This window comes from Myotis nattereri, assembly GCF_964212035.1.
Source record: "Myotis nattereri genome assembly, chromosome: 8".
NCBI lineage: Eukaryota > Metazoa > Chordata > Mammalia > Chiroptera > Vespertilionidae > Myotis > Myotis nattereri.
Window position 1 is genome coordinate 88,618,132 of NC_138083.1, and position 19,951 is coordinate 88,638,082.

A 19,951-nucleotide genomic window follows, 5' to 3' on the forward strand; every position below is an offset into this window, starting at 1 on the left:
TCTGACATTTTATTCCCCTGAAAAAAATGCAACATCTTTAATAAACCACTGCCCAGCGGAGAGCCTCATTTCAGCATATCATAACAGAAATTACAAGACAGAAAACATGCAAAGCCTTAAGACAAGTAGCTAAAACCAAATTTATTCTCAGAATTACCAGTGGGCATAAAAAATTTTCATTGATACCAAAATAATTACAAAATACTAGATTGCCAATTGCATGTTCCACATTGCAAAATTGAAAAAAATGCCCATATTCTGAGTAGCACTAAACACAACAGGGATTGTTTATACACCTTTTCAAATGTCCCTACTGTGATATGTAATTATAGGCTGCTGCTCTGTAAATGACTGATAAAACCTAATCTAGATTTTTTTAAAGTAAGGCAACTATAATATTATAAAAATGTACCTCATAAATATTGCCCTGCCCCAATCCAAATGTGTTTTTTATAGCTTTTCTTTGCCTTTGTTTTATGAATGCCTCACTCTATTAAAGAACTATTTACTTATTATCAAAAGCCATGAAAACCATGTCACAGTTCATGCGACATTAACGACAGGTATCTTGTAACGATACTGCCCAACACTCAAGCAATGATGCCTGGCCAATGAACCGCTGTTCTGGCCTCGCTAGTAAGTGCTACAAGCCTCGCGCCTTGACCTTCCGACCCAGCTGTGTCACTATGACCGAGCTCGCATCACTAACAATTACACAAGCGGAGAAAAACAGTCGCAGGCGTCAAAAATCCATTGGTTCTCTCTGCAAAGGAAAGATCGCTTCTGAACAAGCAAACCTAAAAGAGAAAAGCAGGATGCGCCAAACCACAAGGGAACTGGAGTTACTCCTGTTTCTACCGCTATTTTAATCGCTGCAGACAAGACCACATTCTGCACAGCACACACCTCCCTGAGGACCGGGGACATGCGGCCGGGAGCGGCAGACTGGGGTATGCAGTTTACCCCTCTCCGGAAGCAACCTTGCCAGCTGACTATGAGATTCTGATCATCTGAACAGCACTCATACCGCTATGTTTTATCAATTTTTAGCAACTTATAAACACCAGGTAACAGAAGCTGAGAACAATATCTCAGAGTCAGTGAGAGCTGGTGGGAGATGGACCGGAGTAAACTGTATTGATACAATCTTCTCCGCTGTTACACAGGAGGAAATTAACATTTACCAGAATATACTTTGATCACAAAAGCAATTCTAGGAAATCGGGTGAGGATATTATTAATTTTTTTTCAATAAAAACCATTTGTTCTTCTGACCATTTATTGCATTCGTGTACCTTTTAAAACCACATGGAAAGTACTTACTGCAGTCTGGCTTTTCCAAAGAGTACTTAATCATACACTACACATTCCATCAATAACATGAAGAAGATACACAGAACATGATATAGAAAAGATGTCCTCTTTTTATCATATCTACATGAAAAGTATGTAATTTAAAGTGTCACTTGGAAAGAAAAAGGATCGCATAAGCTGTCAAGAATTTCATCTCAGTCAAATAAATTAACAATATCACATACACTGAACACATTCAAATACATCAGCTTTGCCAAAATTACTGGTGTATTTTTTTATTAGATGTTACAAGTTTAAACCAGCAGCACTTACAGTGTTTGAAAACAAGCAACAGTATAATAGCCCTGCTTGCTCATAGATGATCTGCTGGAGATTATCAGCATGCATATATTTAATGGGATTCCCACAAAACTGGGAGATTCCTTTTGATTAAAACAAACGACTGAAGAGGATAAAAAACATAAGAAGCTTCTAAATCTAAATGCAAGCCAAAATCATCACGAGACACCACAAATTAACATCTAGAAAGATTATTTACTAAACAAATAATGATTGAGTACCTCTTGAGAGCCAAGAGTGGTAGGTACCTGTCTTTATACCAGTAGAGCTCACAGACCGATGGGAAGACATAGCAGACAAAACTGCAGTGCAGTGAGGTAAATGCCACAGAAGCTCTACCTGGTGCAGTGAGGTAAATGCCACAGCTCTACCTGGTGCAGTGAGGTAAATGCCACAGCTCTACCTGGTGCAGTGAGGTAAATGCCACAGGAGCTCTACCTGGTGCAGTGGGGTAAATGCCACAGCTCTACCTGGTGCAGTGGGGTAAATGCCACAGGAGCTCTACCTGGTGCAGTGAGGTAAATGCCACAGAAGCTCTACCTGGTGCAGTGAGGTAAATGCCACAGGAGCTCTACCTGGTGCAGTGAGGTAAATGCCACAGGAGCTCTACCTGGTGCAGTGGGGTAAATGCCACAGGAGCTCTACCTGGTGCAGTGAGGTAAATGCCACAGCTCTACCTGGTGCAGTGAGGTAAAGGCCACAGGAGCTCTACCTGGTGCAGTGAGGTAAATGCCACAGAAGCTCTACCTGGTGCAGTGAGGTAAATGCCACAGGAGCTCTACCTGGTGCAGTGAGGTAAATGCCACAGAAGCTCTACCTGGTGCAGTGAGGTAAATGCCACAGGAGCTCTACCTGGTGCAGTGAGGTAAATGCCACAGGAGCTCTACCTGGTGCAGTGAGGTAAATGCCACAGCTCTACCTGGTGCAGTGAGGTAAACGCCACAGGAGCTCTACCTGGTGCAGTGAGGTAAATGCCACAGAAGCTCTACCTGGTGCAGTGAGGTAAATGCCACAGGAGCTCTACCTGGTGCAGTGAGGTAAATGCCACAGGAGCTCTACCTGGTGCAGTGAGGTAAATGCCACAGCTCTACCTGGTGCAGTGAGGTAAACGCCACAGGAGCTCTACCTGGTGCAGTGAGGTAAATGCCACAGCTCTACCTGGTGCAGTGAGGTAAACGCCACAGGAGCTCTACCTGGTGCAGTGAGGTAAATGCCACAGGAGCTCTACCTGGTGCAGTGGGGTAAATGCCACAGCTCTACCTGGTGCAGTGAGGTAAACGCCACAGGAGCTCTACCTGGTGCAGTGAGGTAAATGCCACAGCTCTACCTGGTGCAGTGAGGTAAATGCCACAGGAGCTCTACCTGGTGCAGTGAGGTAAATGCCACAGGAGCTCTACCTGGTGCAGTGAGGTAAATGCCACAGCTCTACCTGGTGCAGTGAGGTAAATGCCACAGGAGCTCTACCTGGTGCAGTGAGGTAAATGCCACAGCTCTACCTGGTGCAGTGAGGTAAATGCCACAGGAGCTCTACCTGGTGCAGTGAGGTAAATGCCACAGGAGCTCTACCTGGTGCAGTGAGGTAAATGCCACAGCTCTACCTGGTGCAGTGAGGTAAATGCCACAGGAGCTCTACCTGGTGCAGTGAGGTAAATGCCACAGCTCTACCTGGTGCAGTAAGTTAAATGCCAGAGGAGCTCTACCTGGTGCAGTGGGGTAAATGCCACAGCTCTACCTGGTGCAGTGAGGTAAATGCCACAGCTCTACCTGGTGCAGTGAGGTAAATGCCACAGGAGCTCTACCTGGTGCAGTGAGGTAAATGCCACAGCTCTACCTGGTGCAGTGAGGTAAATGCCACAGGAGCTCTACCTGGTGCAGTGGGGTAAATGCCACAGCTCTACCTGGTGCAGTGAGGTAAATGCCACAGGAGCTCTACCTGGTGCAGTGGGGTAAATGCCACAAAAGCTCTACCTGGTGCAGTGAGGTAAATGCCACAGAAGCTCTACCTGGTGCAGTGAGGTAAATGCCACAGCTCTACCTGGTGCAGTGAGGTAAATGCCACAGCTCTACCTGGTGCAGTGAGGTAAATGCCACAGCTCTACCTGGTGCAGTGAGGTAAACGCCACAGCTCTACCTGGTGCAGTGAGGTAAATGCCACAGGAGCTCTACCTGGTGCAGTGAGGTAAATGTCACAGAAGCTCTACCTGGTGCAGTGAGGTAAATGCCACAGGAGCTCTACCTGGTGCAGTGAGGTAAATGCCACAGAAGCTCTACCTGGTGCAGTGAGGTAAATGCCACAGCTCTACCTGGTGCAGTGAGGTAAATGCCACAGCTCTACCTGGTGCAGTGAGGTAAATGCCACAGGAGCTCTACCTGGTGCAGTGAGGTAAATGCCACAGCTCTACCTGGTGCAGTGAGGTAAATGCCACAGGAGCTCTACCTGGTACAGTGAGGTAAATGCCACAAAAGCTCTACCTGGTGCAGTGAGGTAAATGCCACAGAAGCTCTACCTGGTGCAGTGAGGTAAATGCCACAGGAGCTCTACCTGGTGCAGTGGGGTAAATGCCACAGGAGCTCTACCTGGTGCAGTGGGGTAAATGCCACAGCTCTACCTGGTGCAGTGAGGTAAATGCCACAGGAGCTCTACCTGGTGCAGTGGGGTAAATGCCACAGCTCTACCTGGTGCAGTGAGGTAAATGCCAAAGGAGCTCTACCTGGTGCAGTGGGGTAAATGCCACAGAAGCTCTACCTGGTGCAGTGTGGTAAATGCCACAGCTCTACTTGGTGCAGTGAGGTAAATGCCACAGCTCTACCTGGTGCAGTGAGGTAAATGCCACAGGAGCTCTACCTGGTGCAGTGAGGTAAATGCCACAGGAGCTCTACCTGGTGCAGTGAGGTAAATGCCACAGAAGCTCTACCTGGTGCAGTGAGGTAAATGCCACAGAAGCTCTACCTGGTGCAGTGAGGTAAATGCCACAGAAGCTCTACCTGGTGCAGTGAGGTAAATGCCACAGAAGCTCTACCTGGTGCAGTGAGGTAAATGCCACAGCTCTACCTGGTGCAGTGAGGTAAATGCCAGAGGAGCTCTCCCTGGCACAGGAACCCAAGACCCCCAGGGTACCTGAGGCCAATGGCATTACTTTAAAGCCACGTGAAATGATGATGAATTACAAACCCCTTCTCCTCTTTTCTAGAAACTGGGTGCAGAGCTGGACTACTGTGGGGAGGACTGTTAACATGACTTCTCAGCCACAGAGGAGACCAGAGGGTTGCGTGCGGTCACATGAGTAACTCTCTCAGTCACTCCCCTGCATTACATCATTAGTAAATACCTAGGAGTTAAACAGCTATGACCTATGGTGATGGGACTTCTAAATGTAACTCTGCTTAAGGAAAATAGATACAGTCACACTTCATTTACTTGGCTACCTTACATATTTGGAAAACATTTAAGGACACGGAAGGTAACAAAATTGTCCATTAAGCAGGAAAAACAAATGTTAGAATCTGCTCCCTAAAACATATGTAATATGTAGAAAAGCCCCCAAACTCACTCAAAATCTAGACAGCTTTGTTTCAGAGATGGTTCTAGTAAGTACACTCGAACTATAATACCTGGGGAGGTAGTCACAGAGACACCAGTCCTCAGGGACAGGCCCTGCGACGGGACGGGGGAGATTGATTGATTTATAGTTTAAATATTATTTTATTGATTTCAGAGAGGAAGGGAGAGAGAAAGAGAGACAGATACATCAATGATGAGAGAGAATTGTTGATCGGCTGCCTCCTGCACTCCCTGCACTGGGGATCGAGCCCAAAGCCTGGGCATGTGTCCTGACCGGGAACCAAACTGTGACCTCCTGGGTCATACGTCGAGGCTCAACCACTGAGCCAGGCCAGCTGGCAGGAGGGAGGAGATTTAACGAGGGTTAGAAATCAGTGAGAACCTGAAATGCATACTCTGAGCCCCTGCCTGTGAAGCTGTCCCCTCTCTCCGCCTGATGGACTTGCGGGCTCCTTGCGGGAACTTTCCCTGTGGCTTCCCTGGCGGGCAGGACGTGAAACACCGTTTTCTTTACCAAAGGGCCCAGCAGTGGTGCTGGGCGGAGGCCAGCTGTGTCCAGAGGGAGGCGGTGTGTGCAGCTCCGTTGTTCTCTACCCGAAAGCAGCTGTTTTGTTTTGTGTTTCAACTATAACTACAAATGCTTACGGCCCTTTAATATACCACTGTGGGCAGACGGGCATTTTAAAAATATGAGATGATGCTGTTATAATAAAAAATGTAATTAAAATGCTGTTCGGAGCCAGGGTACAAGGATTCTGTATCTCAGGGCACCTGACAGCTGACAGCGGCACGGTCACTGCCGTGGGGAAGAATCACTCCATGCATGAATGTCCAACGCTGCTTACAGGACGTGCTTCCCCGTCTGCAAGGCCGTCCTCCGCACACGGCCCACCTTCACCGGCAGTGAAATCCTTAGATTTTTTACCCCGTTTTCCCACGGCTGCAGCACAAACATGTGCCATGCTTCCTAAACGGCATAACTATCGTAAGGTTTCTGACAGGCAGCAAGGAGGAAATTAACTTCCCGGCGCCCCATTCTCCTCGCTGCCTCCTCATGCTGACATCTCGCTTGGGCCTCCTCCGAGGGAGCTGGGAGGCCGTGGGCAGCCTCCCCCCCTGGCTGCCTCCACTTGGCGGGCGAAGAGTGACTGCAGACACCGCGGTCACAGCACCTCGGCTCCATCCTCAGACGGCAGGAGCCTCCACCAGAGGCGGGAGAGGGAGCCCTGTGCCCTGTGCCGTGTCGGGACCCCACTTCCACAAGATGCATTTAAACAGGGAGAGGCGGGCGTGGCCCACACCTCACGGCTGTAGGCAACACCGGTGATTTAGGAACAGTTGGCCGTGGGAGAACAGGTCTTCCCTTCTCCCCGTGGTTCTACCTCAGTATCAGCCAAAACGTTCCAAAGGCAGCTCAGCAGGTTTGATTTTCACCCCCAGTTACAACCACTGTATGCTCAGTGGCTTGCAGACAGACAAGCTTCGTACAAAACATGCACCCTGTGCCACACAGATTAGTACCTGCACATACATGACATCCAATGGCTATTTTAGCCTCTAACCAACTTCTTCTTTTCTCCTTGAGTAATATAATCTATATGGTCCTATAGGCTGGCTAAAGCCAAGACTGTAAAATGAATGATAAACAAAAATAAAGGATCATCACAGATCAACAAAATGTGGTCTATCCATACAAATGAAATATTATTTGGCAACAAAAAGGAATAAAGTACTGATTTGTGCCGCAATATAGATGGATTTTGGAAAAACAAAATTTAGGCTGAGTGAAAGAAACCTATCACAGAAGGCTACATACTGTATAATTCCTTATATTAAAAGTGCACAATAGGCAAATCTGTAGACATAACAAGTACATCAGTGGCCACCAGGGGCTGGGGGAGAGGGAACGGTGAATGACTGCTGATGGGTGTTGGGGTTTCATTTTGGGGTGATGAATAGGTTCTAAAATTAGGAAGCTGTAATAATTGCACAAATTTGTGGATTCACTAAAAACCACTGAATTGGACATTTAAAATGGTGAGTTTCCTGCTGTGTGAATCATATCTCAGTGCTATTTTTTTTTTTAAAAAAGCTCCTTAGCTAATTAATGATGCTCCACAGATAGTTCTAAGTACAAGAGGACTGACGTTTCAACCACGATCACTGGCACTTGGAACTTTATCCGAGTGAGCCCACCTGTGTGCCCCCGGGCCTGTCTGTCAAGCCTGGAGAAGTGCTTCTCTCTCCCTACCCGCTTTCAGAAACACATCGATCTCTTAGAAGGAAGAGGAAGAGGAGTGATTCCAGGAAGTGGTTAATTCACACAGCGCTGCGCTTTGCTAACAAAGGATGTTCAATATTAATCCGTCCAGTGTCATTTATTAAGCCGACAGGCAGTTCCAAGGAAATGTTTGGTCATCCGAATACTTGGCAGACACAAAAACATCCGCAGGTAGTCACCTAATTCTCAATCAATTATAATATCTAAATGTAGAAACATCTATTGCTTTGCAACTAGTGGCCACTGTTAGTCGATAAAAACGGGAAATGTTGTACATATAAATACTGACCTTGTTTCCTTTAACCCTTCTTTCTGAATGACTTCCAGTATCTGCTTCGCTGTCATTGGGGAGCTGGGGTGTTTTTCTAGTGCCTGAAATACAAAAATAAACATCAGATTAACAGATGATTGCACGGAAGTGTCAAAAATGAAAGCGTGTGTGAATCACGCAGTGGGTCCTTAAAATTTTAAAGGGGGAGGGGTTATTATATCAAAATAAGGTTTCATCACACAATTCAAGTGTCCAAAGCAAGAAAGTAATTTTTCCTGGGCATTTACCAGTATGGCAATTTCTGCAACAAATTGAGGCCATTCTTAAAAAAAAAGAAAAGAAGTCACAAAGGCATACACACCAACCAAAAAGTGAAACTTAAAAAAAGTTAATAAATGTATACAATTTCCTTTATTAAAAATCGCTAGTATTTCATGGTTAAAGACCTGCTTTCAGGCTGTTAAAGTGTTTCCTAAATTTCCAGGCCTTGGAACCATGGAGCCTGAGCGCTACCAACAGCCCAGAACAAAGTGCTGGTCAGAAGGAACCTCAATGGATTCCCATTTTGATCAACTGCTTTTATACTAAAAAGGAAATGAGGGGAAAGTCCTTCGTGACCCAACGGCAGGAAGCGTACAGAAACCCCAGTGCCTCGTCCCAGTGCGATTTCCAGCTCAGCTCAGTTTCCTTTCTTCTGCCTTTTCCGATTAATTTCATGCCTCTTCCCATCCAGCCCATCTCCCTGTTATAAACGGATCCCATTTTCCCTCTCTTCTTCTCTGTCCTACTTATGTTTCAGTGGAAGGGAGTTCCTTAAGCTACGTGCGGGGAATACATGGCACATGGTTCTTTCCACAGGCGCTAGATCATCTGTCCTGAAAATCAAGTTCTTTGGTTCAGCTTGGGACTTAGCTACAGGTGTCGAAAGCAGCCCACAGCAGTGACCTCACTGCTCACCAACGGGGACTACAGGGCCACCTGTAGGGACAAGAAGAAAGAAGGCACACCCTCCACAATGCCTTCCTCCACGGGAAGGCGGCCCCTAATGGCAGACCTGGGCAGAAGCTTCTGCACATCGTGACCCCAGGCCACTTACAGACTAGCGTTCTACTGGTGAGGGTCTACCGGAAGGATCAGAATGCTGAAGAGTTACCAGGGCACTCAAAACCCAAACTGCAAAGGCTCCCACATCTGTTCCCGGCAGCTCTGTGGCCTCCCCGACAATCGATGGCCGAAGTTCCACTAAGTCACGAGCAAATATTCTGTCCATCGGGTCTTCCAAGGAGTTACACACAGGTGGCCCCACCCCACCCCCATTAGGGCCACTTTCCTGCTCGCCCCTTTCTACGTCCCAGGACATTTCCCCATTTCTCCCCGTCTGGACCAGTCCCTTCCTCACCGCTGGCAAGTGCTTTAAAGAATATAGACTTCTGAGCGACAGTCGGGAGAAGGTACGGCAACAAGCATTCCATTAGGAAAGAAGAAAAACTGCCCTCGCGGAGGAGGACTCAGAGCTGAACTGAAGACTGGGGGGGGGGGGGGGGGGGGCCTCAGGCCGAGCTGTAGAGGGAGGGGGACTCATGTGTTGTGTAAACACATTGCTTGAAAAAGGCGAGAAGGAAACTGCACGGTAGAGCCGAAAGGGGAAGGTTAGATCACAACGGGGGGAGGGGAAGAAAGAGACAAGAAAACAAACAAGCGGACAGACTTGTTAACATGAGAACTGTAAGCAGAGAAGTGCACACTATGGATTATGAAAGGAGACGCTGTGGTCATGTGATGGGCATCGCCCCGCATGATGGGCGATGCTGAGGACACCAATGGGCCGAAGGTCACCAGACCTGTACAGACACACACAGGTAAGCAAGCGAGGAAGAGGGGCGGGGAGGCGCAGGATGGAAGAAGGAAGGGGTCAGAAGAGGAAGGAGCGGAAGGAGGAAAATTGAGCTGAACTGGGATGTCCAAAAGGCAAGCCGGTTAAAACTAGAAAGGAAGGGCTGAAGAGGACAGAAACTCCAGGTTACTGGGCAACGTTGTAAGGGACGTTGGGGTGCACTCGAAAGTGGGGTTACTCACTGTGGAGGACTCCCTGTTTCTCTTCCTGAGTGCAAGCCCCTCAGCAACTGAGAGAATTGGGAAGCCCTGTCCCCTTCTCTATGCCATCACATCCTACTCCACAAAGGAAGTAAAAGGGCCAAGAATGACATCACGCAGTGGGCGAGAGGCGGGGAGGCAACGACGGGGCCACGCAACATGCCAGAAGCCACCCTCAGTGCCTGTGAGACAGAGAAAGGGGGCAGAGCAGGAGGGGTGCCTGGGTGTGAGCACCCCTCACTGTGCTGGGCGTGTGAGCGTGGACAGGACACAAGATAGAGAGGAACTGCCTTCACGGAACAAAACATCGATACCATCCAAATAACAGGACACATGGCAGAGACGTGGACCAGACTCGTGGATCAGATACCACGGTGGGGAGAAGTCACAGGCGGAGCGCAATCCTACACCCCCGGCCCCGACCTTAGATCCCCCCAATCTCCCGACGTGGAGGTGGTACAGTGTCACATGTCCTGCAAACTGGTACTCTCTGGATTCTCCTTCACGACATTTCTCAAATACTAATATTTGCATACATTTTCATAGTCAATTAATTCACATGTTCTTATAATTGTTTTCCACCTTGTACCCACTTCTTAGAAAATGGGGCAAAGGATTCAATACAGCAGAGAAGGGAATAAAAGTTTTAAGACTGTTTATCACAATAAGATGTTTCCAGAAATAGGTCTAAGGAATATTTCAGATCATCCAAACAGGTTCAAACTGGCTTAGGCAAAAATTATGTAATTGTGGCAAAAGAGGAAGTCCAATTTTAAAGTTTGCCATGGATAATTATTTAAAATAATCTTGCTTTCTGGGAGTAAAAAGTAGAAAAATGCAAACTCATGCCCATTTTATTGAAAGCAAAATGCATCCACAAGCCTGCAACCAAGAATATGAACCATGCCTAATATTTGTTCTCTTTCTAGTTTTTCTAATCATACACATTATTTTTAATATAATTATAATTAAGTAAAATACATGTATATTAGCTGTCTCCATGTAATTTGAATTCTCCAAAATAGCATCATAATTAACACTTCTGAGAGTAGGCATGATTTTAAAAATTCAATTAGTAAACAGAAATACCCAAAGACTATATTGAATGTAACATTTTAAGACTATTATTGAGTCAAAGAATATGAATTCTGTTATGTCTCTGGACGCACAGCCAAATGTTTGCAGAAAGATTTTAACAATTAATCCTCTCACCAAACAGAACTGAATGTACCCCTTTCACCACAGGTTGGCCAGTACGAAGCATTATCCCAGGAGATCAAACAAGTGGTAATTTGTTGTTATTTTTATTATACTTCTGTAAATACTAGTGAGATAGAGATGTTTCAAATGAATCTCATGTGGTATAGGATATGCCACTTGGGATATTTCTGTTTTTATTAATGGGGGAGAAGCTCTTTAAACAGTCAGAATGATATTCATTGTTTTGCACAGTAGTAATATTTATTCCTTTTGTTGACTATCTTTTGGATATTTTAGGGGGATATGCAACGTTTTCCATTTTCATGCTAACAATCCCGTCAGATTTTTCCATTGTGACAGCTACAGCTCTTCAGCTTAGATTTCCCTCTTATCCAGAGAGCATGCAAATGTCCACCAACAGTTCTTTCAAGTATCCTTGAAAGCTTGTATTTTTTAATTCATCTGGGATTTCCCTCTCCGTACAAGGTGAAGCGCTAGCCTCCCATGCCTGCTGGTAAGTCAGGGCCTCCTGCCACAGTGCTTGCTAAGCCTGCCATAATGAGATGAGTGAGGCACCCGCTCCCACCTACCACTATGAGGGCAATGAATACCCTTCTGGATGTGGAACCCACATAGAAGGGCGGGGCCCATTACAGAAATGGCACAGAGCAGAGCCGTCCTTGTTGAGACTGGGGGGGGGGGGTGAGGGGGAGGGGGAGAGAGCTCAGAGGCCCCGCTGTCTCCAGCAGCGGAAGGAACTTCTGGGCGTTTTCAGGGTGAAATGAACTGCAGACCACTGCACTTGGGCTGGCCCCGGACTCCTGCTCCGCTCCCCTGCTCTCTCAGCCCCCGCATGCCAGCGCCACCCCGTTGTCAATCGCTGTCAGAGTCTAATTCATTTCACTCCCTGGCTAGGGCACTGCTCTCATTATTCCTTCTTAAATTTTTAATTATTCACGTCTTTATATTTCCAGATGAAATTTAGATTGGAATTAAATGAGACATCTAATTAAATTTTTAAGAAATTTACGCACATTGTTCCATGTATTTAAGTTTTATTCCACAAACTGTAATAAGCTTTTTATTGTTTTATATTTTCAATTGCAACTATGAATACACTTTTTTCACATAATATTCTCCCATTTTATGGCTAATCCATCCAGAAGCCATTGAGTGGTGATAATTATTATCTATATGAACAGCAAATTGAATTCTTAATAGTGCCGATAGTACAGGAGCCCGGAATCAGATTTTCTACAAGTCGTGTGAATTCTGTCTCCTTTCCAGTAGCTCCGTTTTCTCTTTCTGACATTATTTACTTTAGATGACAAAGGGATCTTTTCTAGTCCCTGTCAAAAAAAAAAAAATACAAAAAAACTTTTGCTGAAAATTGAGCTGCTTTGTCATTTATTTCCTCAAAAACAGGCCCCCAAACCCACAGAGCTTCCTTAATAATGTCCACACTGGAATTAGCAGAGCCAGCGGGAGCTGCCAAGAGAAGACTGTAATTGGAAACCACTGGATGGATATCACGGTCTCTTCTCCACAAATCAAAGTCTGAAACAGTTCAATCTTCCCAGAAAAGGTCCTTTCTTTCTTTGCAAAACAAACCGTTTTCTGGTGTCAGAGCTGTGCTTGTGAGTCCACCTCACTCTCACCCCTAGAATTGTGTCTTGCACCTCATGCCGCCGCCTCAGGCCCTGAAGTCCTTTCAATTCCCAGCCACCTTCTTCCTTCACTGCTACCCCCAGAGGTCTCCCACGCAGCCTGGCTCTCCGTAAGGGGGATTTCCATGGCTAGGGACGCAAATAAATACAACCCACTACCTTCCTAGCAAGAGACCCTCTTGTATTTTTTTTTCAGGAGCTGTGAAAAGATGTATAGAATTGGCAAATACACCAGTGGATTGATTCCACCTTCTTTATCTAGGTGACTGACTGTAGGAGAGCCCACCCCAAAAGCATCTCATTTCATGCCACCTGAGGCAAAACAGACTCATCTCAGAAACCGCCTCCCCCAGACATCTACATGCCCCTGTAGAAGGAGAAGAAGGAAAAAAAAAAAAAAACCTGCAGAAAAGGATAGTTCGAGTATCCCTGAGATAAATACACGAGACCACTGTTCATCTAATGGTTAAAATCATTATTTTTTTGGGGTGGGGGGGAGGGAGGCCATAAATAAAATATTCTGAACTTATTTGATTGCAAAATAAAAGGGTGTCCACAATTTAAAATCGTGTCAATAGTGTATGTTTAGATTGTGAAATCCCAAATGAGTATCGAACACCAGGCTCTCTCCCTTTCTTTAACAGCATTGTGCCTTCCCTGGACCCATACTGGCAGCTCATTAAAATATCTAACTGTGTAAGGTCTTGTCTCAGGGAAATGATTTGGGGATTACAAATTAACCATTATAGTGTGTGTGTGTGTGTGCGTGTGTGCGTGTGTGTGCGCGCGCGCACATGCGTGAGCTCTACAATTACAGGGTGTTTTCACACAGTTTGTATTATTTCATTTGCTTTCACACAGCATCTATTACTATTTCATTCAATCTCATACAATGATGTTATCTTACTTGACCTTTAAAACAACTTGATGAGACACATAGAAAAGAGAGAATCAACTTTCTCTGAGATGTGCCAAGTTGAAGTAATTGGTCCAAGGTCAAGAAACGAGTGAGGGGAAGGACAAGCCTCGCTTGCATGATGATGATGATGATGATAATGTTTACACACAATAAGAACAGCTATGTTGATTAGACAGCTCCTCTGTGCTAAGTCTCCATGGGATGTGCATCTCGTACCACAGGTTCTTGGATTCAGAGATTTAACATTCCTGTTTCCACCCTTCCTGAGAAACCACAAAGATCCATGTCATTTTGATGGAACATGAATTTGGATCCCAGCAGAATTCAGAGAGAAAATAAATCATGTAAAAAGGGACAGCCAGCACCTTGCCTAAAGCTCCATTAGGTTATTCTTGACTCCGAACCTATGTGATTACCAGGTAAGGGTTTCAAGATGATACTTAACCAATTTTTTCTATTCTACTTGCATGAATTTTTGTGGGGAAATTATATACCTTAGTAGTATTTGTGAATGTGTGATGTAAACAATACAGAAATTTTGTTATAAGGACCTTGAGAATAAGGCCGCCTTCACCCAGAAAAAAGCAGCTGTCAAAAAGGTAAAGGGCCTAGGACAGCGGTTCTCAACCTGTGGGTTGCAACTCTTTTGGGGGTCGAATGACCCTTTCACAGGGGTCGCCTAAGACCATCGGAAAACACATACATAATTACATATTGTTTATGTAATTAATCACTATGCTTTATGTTCAATTTGTGACAATGAAATTGGGGGTCACCACAACATGAGGAACTGGATTAAAGGGTCGTGGCATTAGGAAGGTAGAGAGCCACTGGCCTAGGAGGTCTGGCAGCCAGTCACTGCCCAGTCTAGCCCATGTGACACTGCAGTTTGCTCTACCTGAGAAGGTAAGTTGTTTTTTGTCATGAGCATGGGGGCTTATGGGACCTGAAGGCCTATAGTCAAAGGTATTATACACAATATCTACCTCAAAATCCCCATTTCTGTAATCTCAGACTTAAGAACAATCAGATATTTTCTTTTTTTAAATAAATCTTTATCGTTGAAAGTATTACATAGGTTCTCTTTTTTTCTCCCATTGACCTTTATAGCCCACCCCAGGCCTCTACCTCCCTATTGTCTGTGTCCTTGGGTTATGCATATATGCATGCAAGTTCTTTGGTTGATCTCTTCTCACCCACCCACCCACCCCCACCTTCCCTCTGAGATTCGACAGTCTGTTCCTTGCTTCTATGTCTCTGGATCTATTTTGTTTGTCAGTTTATTGTGTTCATTAGATTCTACATATGACTGAGATCATGTGATACTTGTCTTTCTCTGACTGACTTATTTCACTTAGCATAATACTCTCCAGGTCCCTCCTTGCTGTCTCAAAGGGTAAGAGATCCTTCTTTTTCACGGCTGCATAGTATTCCATGGTGTAAATGTACCAAAAGTTTTTTATCCACTCATCTACTGATGGGCACTTGGGCTGTTTCCAGATCTTAGCTATTATAAATTGTGCTGCTATAAATATAGGGGTTCATACATTCTTTCTGAATGGTGTTTCTTAGGGTATATTCCTAGGAGTGGGATCACTGGGTCAAATGGCAGTTCCATATTTAATTTTTTGAGGAAACTCCATACTGTTTTCCATGGTGGATGCACCAGTCCGCATTCCCACCAGCTGTGTACTAGGGTTCCCTTTTCTCCACATCCTTGCCAGCACGTGTCATTGGTTGATTTACTGATGACAGCCATTCTGACAGGTTCACTGTCGTTTTAATTTACATCTCTCTGAAGCGTTTTTTCATATGTCTCTTGGCCATCTCAGATATTTTTCTTAAACTCTCATATAATGGTTTGAACTGTACTTTCCTTTGGTAGCAGCTGGCAAAACTACCATTAATTGCCATTATCTATTTAATGATATTTTCCCTGCTACACTGCAAACCTCATGAGATCAAGGACCCTGATCCTCACTCGTGTCTATAGCTCAGATTGTGACACTAAGCCAGTAGACTTCAGGAAAGACCAAGTAAAATTTGGAGATGTTTTGAGTTGCTCTATATTAGGGACCTTTACACAATAATAAAGATGGTTATGAGCTTTGGAGTCAGGGGGACCAGGAAACCCTTGCTCACCAGCTGTCTGATCTTAGCGACTCAACCATGAACTTCAGCTTCTGCATGTCCTCATTTATAAAAATGTTGTGAGCACTGAATGATATAATGACTGTAAAGCATGTATTATTCCCATATAACAAATGGCAATACAGCAATATGAGTTCATAATCACTAGCTAATACTGTACTATTAGCTGGGTGGGTGTAAAAAACAGCTCACGGTGAGCACAGCCTAGGCCAGTGATGGCGAACCTATGACACACGTGTCAGAGGTGACACGCAAACTCATTTTTTTGGTTGATTTTTCTTTGTTAAATGGCATTTAAATATATAAAATAAATATCAAAAATTTAAGTTTTGTTTTACTATGGTTGCAAATATCAAAAAATTTCTACATGTGACACGGCACCAGAGTTAAGTTAGGGTTTTTCAAAATGCTGACATGCCGAGCTCAAAAGGTTTGCCATCACTGACCTAGGCAGATGAATCTTTTCAGTCCAAAGAAGAGAGCTGTCACACACACACACACACACACACACACACACACACACACACACGGACATTGGGTGTGGCCTTGGAGATTTCCAGCATAAACAGCACCAGAGTTCCACATATCAGGCTGGCCCACGTCGCCACCATGGCCTGCTCACGGCCAAACCTCTCCCACTGCAGACTCGCAGGTGGCCCCGCACCGCCCTGCGCCCAGTCTCACCACCCAACAGTCTTTCTCTGCTAACAAGAGGGACCATACGCGCTCTGTGAGACCACCGGTCACCTGGGGGAACAGCGCACCACAGGGACACGTCACCCGCCTGCACTCATCACAACTCAAGGGAAAATGCAGAGGATACCAACAGTAAAACTTCCTTCCGGTGATATGGACTTGAAGACAAGCTTCCAAGCAGTGGTGATGGGAAGACTCAGAGAATGCCCGTCAGAAGGAAATTCTGTCTCACTGAACGTTGTTTTGGTTGCCCAGCTGCACAAAACCTGAGCACAGCTGGGAGTGGAGACCTGCCTCCCAGGCCTGGAACAGGTCAGAGAATGAGTGTTACCGGAATTTTCAAATAATACTGAGAACTGAACCCTAATTTCCTGGGGGACCTGGGCAACTTTACCTTTGGGAAGTTTCCAATCTTTTGAAACAGTTGATGTTCCTTTATAAACAGGAAGACAAAAAAAAACAAAACACAACAGCAGAAAAAAACAAAAACCCAGAAAGTGAGAGAAACCCAGAATTTCTAGTGTTAAAAAAGTTTTAAAGTATTACTAATTTAATAATAATACATATGAATCCATTTTTTTAAAGTAAAGCATCTCATTAATGAAAAAGAGATCCTGCTACCACAGAAATCTGCAGGCAGTCTACTCTATTCAGAACCTGCTAATTGTTTAAAAGCTTGTTCTGCACACCAGGTAAAAAATTATGCCTTCCTATCATTTCTGCTACAGTATGTAGTCCTAGTTTTTGCCATTGAACGTGACAATTACTTAATACTAAATTCCAAGCATTTTCCTAGCATGTAGCTTAAAGCCAGGTAATTGTGTTACACACATTTACAAAATGGGGTCCAATAATTTATTTACGCGATATATTGTCACCTGCTTTAAAGCATCACGAGGCATGATCAGGGGCCAGGTCTCTCCTTTTTTCCCAGGTTAATGGCACTTCAGTTTCTGCCATCATTTCTCACATAGAATAGCTTGAGGGTACAACCTCCGGAATCATCTTTGGATATTCTTGAGTTTGCCAGTGTCACTTGTGAAACACATGTTTAAGAATTATACCAATTAAAATAAATTAGCTAAATGCCACTGGTAACAAATCCTACATGTGGTGTGATCAAAACAGAATACAGTATCCGTCCCTTCTGCTAACCCCCCTGCTACATTAAGGCAGCCAATGTGGCACTTCCTCTGTGTCAGCAGTCCTCACACTGTCAATCACTAAAACTTGCAGATCTTTAACATCTGCTTCCCAAATCACATGCAGAACAACCCTGTGGTGTACTTTCCAAACGTGCCAGACATCAGTGCGTCTTTGTTTGATGCACCAATGTTTGTTTCAGTGGATTTTTGCAGCCTCTGAAATCTTATTGTCCCCAAATAGCTAATTACCCAGGGCAATGGCTGTACTTCGTGGAGCACACAAATTTGAAAAATACATGAGTTCAAAGGCATCTTTTCAGGTTCAGGTGATTTGTTCACGCTTATAAAGTTCTTTTGGAATCATTTTTCTCCTCCCCCAACTGTTCTGTTTTATTTTTTTATGTCCTGATATCCACATACCTGACCAGCATGACTGATGTTATTTCTCCAAGTTATTCACGACAGAGCTGACCAGGGCGATGGAGAACAAAGCAGCACACCTACGCGCAAGCCGCTGGCGAGGTCTCCTCTCAGCCTGACACTGATCAGCGAACCAATGTATTTTGTCTATAGATGTTCAATCTGCCACAGATCCGCTTAATTGTATCATTACCCAGTTCACATGTGTCCATCCCTTTTAAAGGAGTTTCATCATAGACTATGTCAGACTGGCTGGAATTCAGCTCCGACAGGAGCCTCCCCTGATGTGTAAGACTCATAATCCTATCAAAAATAAATTAATTTAGTGTGACAGGAATTAGCTTGGAGAATCCATATGCCTTCCAGGGATCACTAGTTCCATTTCTAAATGCTCACAGTCATCTATTTAATAATGCACTCTAGAATTTTACTGAGAGTTGACATAAAGTGAAATCACTAGTTGTGGTTTCAAAAATGTTCTTTAACCTCTTTTTTTTTTAAAAAAAAAATGTATTGACTTGAGAGAGAGAGAGAGAGAGAGAGAGAGAGAGAGAGACAGACAAAGAAACGTTGATTTATTGTTCCACTTATTGATGCATTCATTGGTTGATTCTTGCACGTGCCCTGACAGGGGAGTGAACCTGCGACCTCAGTGTATAGGGACCACGCTCTAACCAACTGAGCTACCCAGCCAGGCCTACCTCTTTAATAATAACAATAATAATAATAATAATAGCAGCAGCAAACACACAACAGGTACTCTACATCATGCAGCATTCTAACATGGATATACTCTCACTTAATCCCCAAAACAATCGTTTTATTGGGGCTTTTACTGCCCTCATTTTACAGATGACAGACGAGGTAACTAAGGAGCAGAGAAGTTAATCTAACTCTCCCAGAGTCACAGCTAGGAAGCGACAGAGCCCAGATTTGAACCCACTGGCTCCACCCTTGGACAACCGCTCTCCGCTGTCTGTGATTCTCCCAGGATTATCGGAGGAACTCCTGGTCAGATTTGCAGACCCTCTCCGTGTCTGCTATTGACTCACATTTCCTCATCTCTCAGCCCATCTAAACACCTCTACCTTGCCTTCCTTATCACATCCTGTTAAAAAAACAGTATCTGCACTAGTTTAAAAGAAAACACACACACACACACAACATAATATTTCAAAACTGAGAAATCGTGCCTGAGAAGAAAGTTGCTGTGGCTGACTACTAATTTCATGGCTGCTAAAATGAATATTGCAAACATGCGTCAGTTAATACCCATTAGCTGAATAAAAGAACATTAGGTTGTCAGGGCAGATAAAGGTCCTCCTAGTTCTAAACTAAGATAATGGTCTTATCTAGATATGCATATAAAGGCATTCGGTGATAATGAAGGAGATCTTCAATGGGAGTTTCACACAAGCAAGCACAGGACATATGTAAATTTTGACAAAGATCCCCTCATAAAAATCTAAATATAACATAAGCTCATAATTGAGAATAATTAGGTAAAATAATCCAAGTGGACAGTCTTCCCAACTTCGAATGTGATTACTACATTATATACTCTAACAACAACTTGGAGTTTATATTTTACTACTATAGACTGATCAAATAACTCTGAACACCAGACTTGCAGAGGGCAGAATACAATATTATAAAAATTTAGGAGCTTAATGTACAATTTTGGCCATAGGTGGGAGACTAAACAATCTGTCCATATGAAAAACCCATGGGGAAAGCCAGCATTTCCCTCAGGACAACATTCTGAAGCAGCCATAGGAGGAGACCCCAACTTCCTGTATCATGGGAATCCTCCCCAGGTGCTCCTCTTAATAACAGCAGGTGGGACTTACAGACTTCTAGAAAGCATCTGCAATAGAAATAGGGGAGCCACT

General features: G+C 44.5%; 1 protein-coding gene across 1 annotated transcript in view; it reads right to left on the reverse strand.

Moving 5' to 3' along the window:
• The window catches only part of ASXL3 (ASXL transcriptional regulator 3), a gene marked incomplete at its 3' end in the record, with an annotated part of 169,922 nt that overhangs the window by 128,889 nt on the left and 21,082 nt on the right, over positions 1–19,951 (reverse strand). Inside the window, exon 2 of the mRNA XM_081097332.1 lies at positions 7,786–7,868. Coding sequence (XP_080953458.1) covers positions 7,786–7,868 — 83 coding nt within the window. The remainder of the gene's footprint in view (positions 1–7,785; positions 7,869–19,951) is intronic.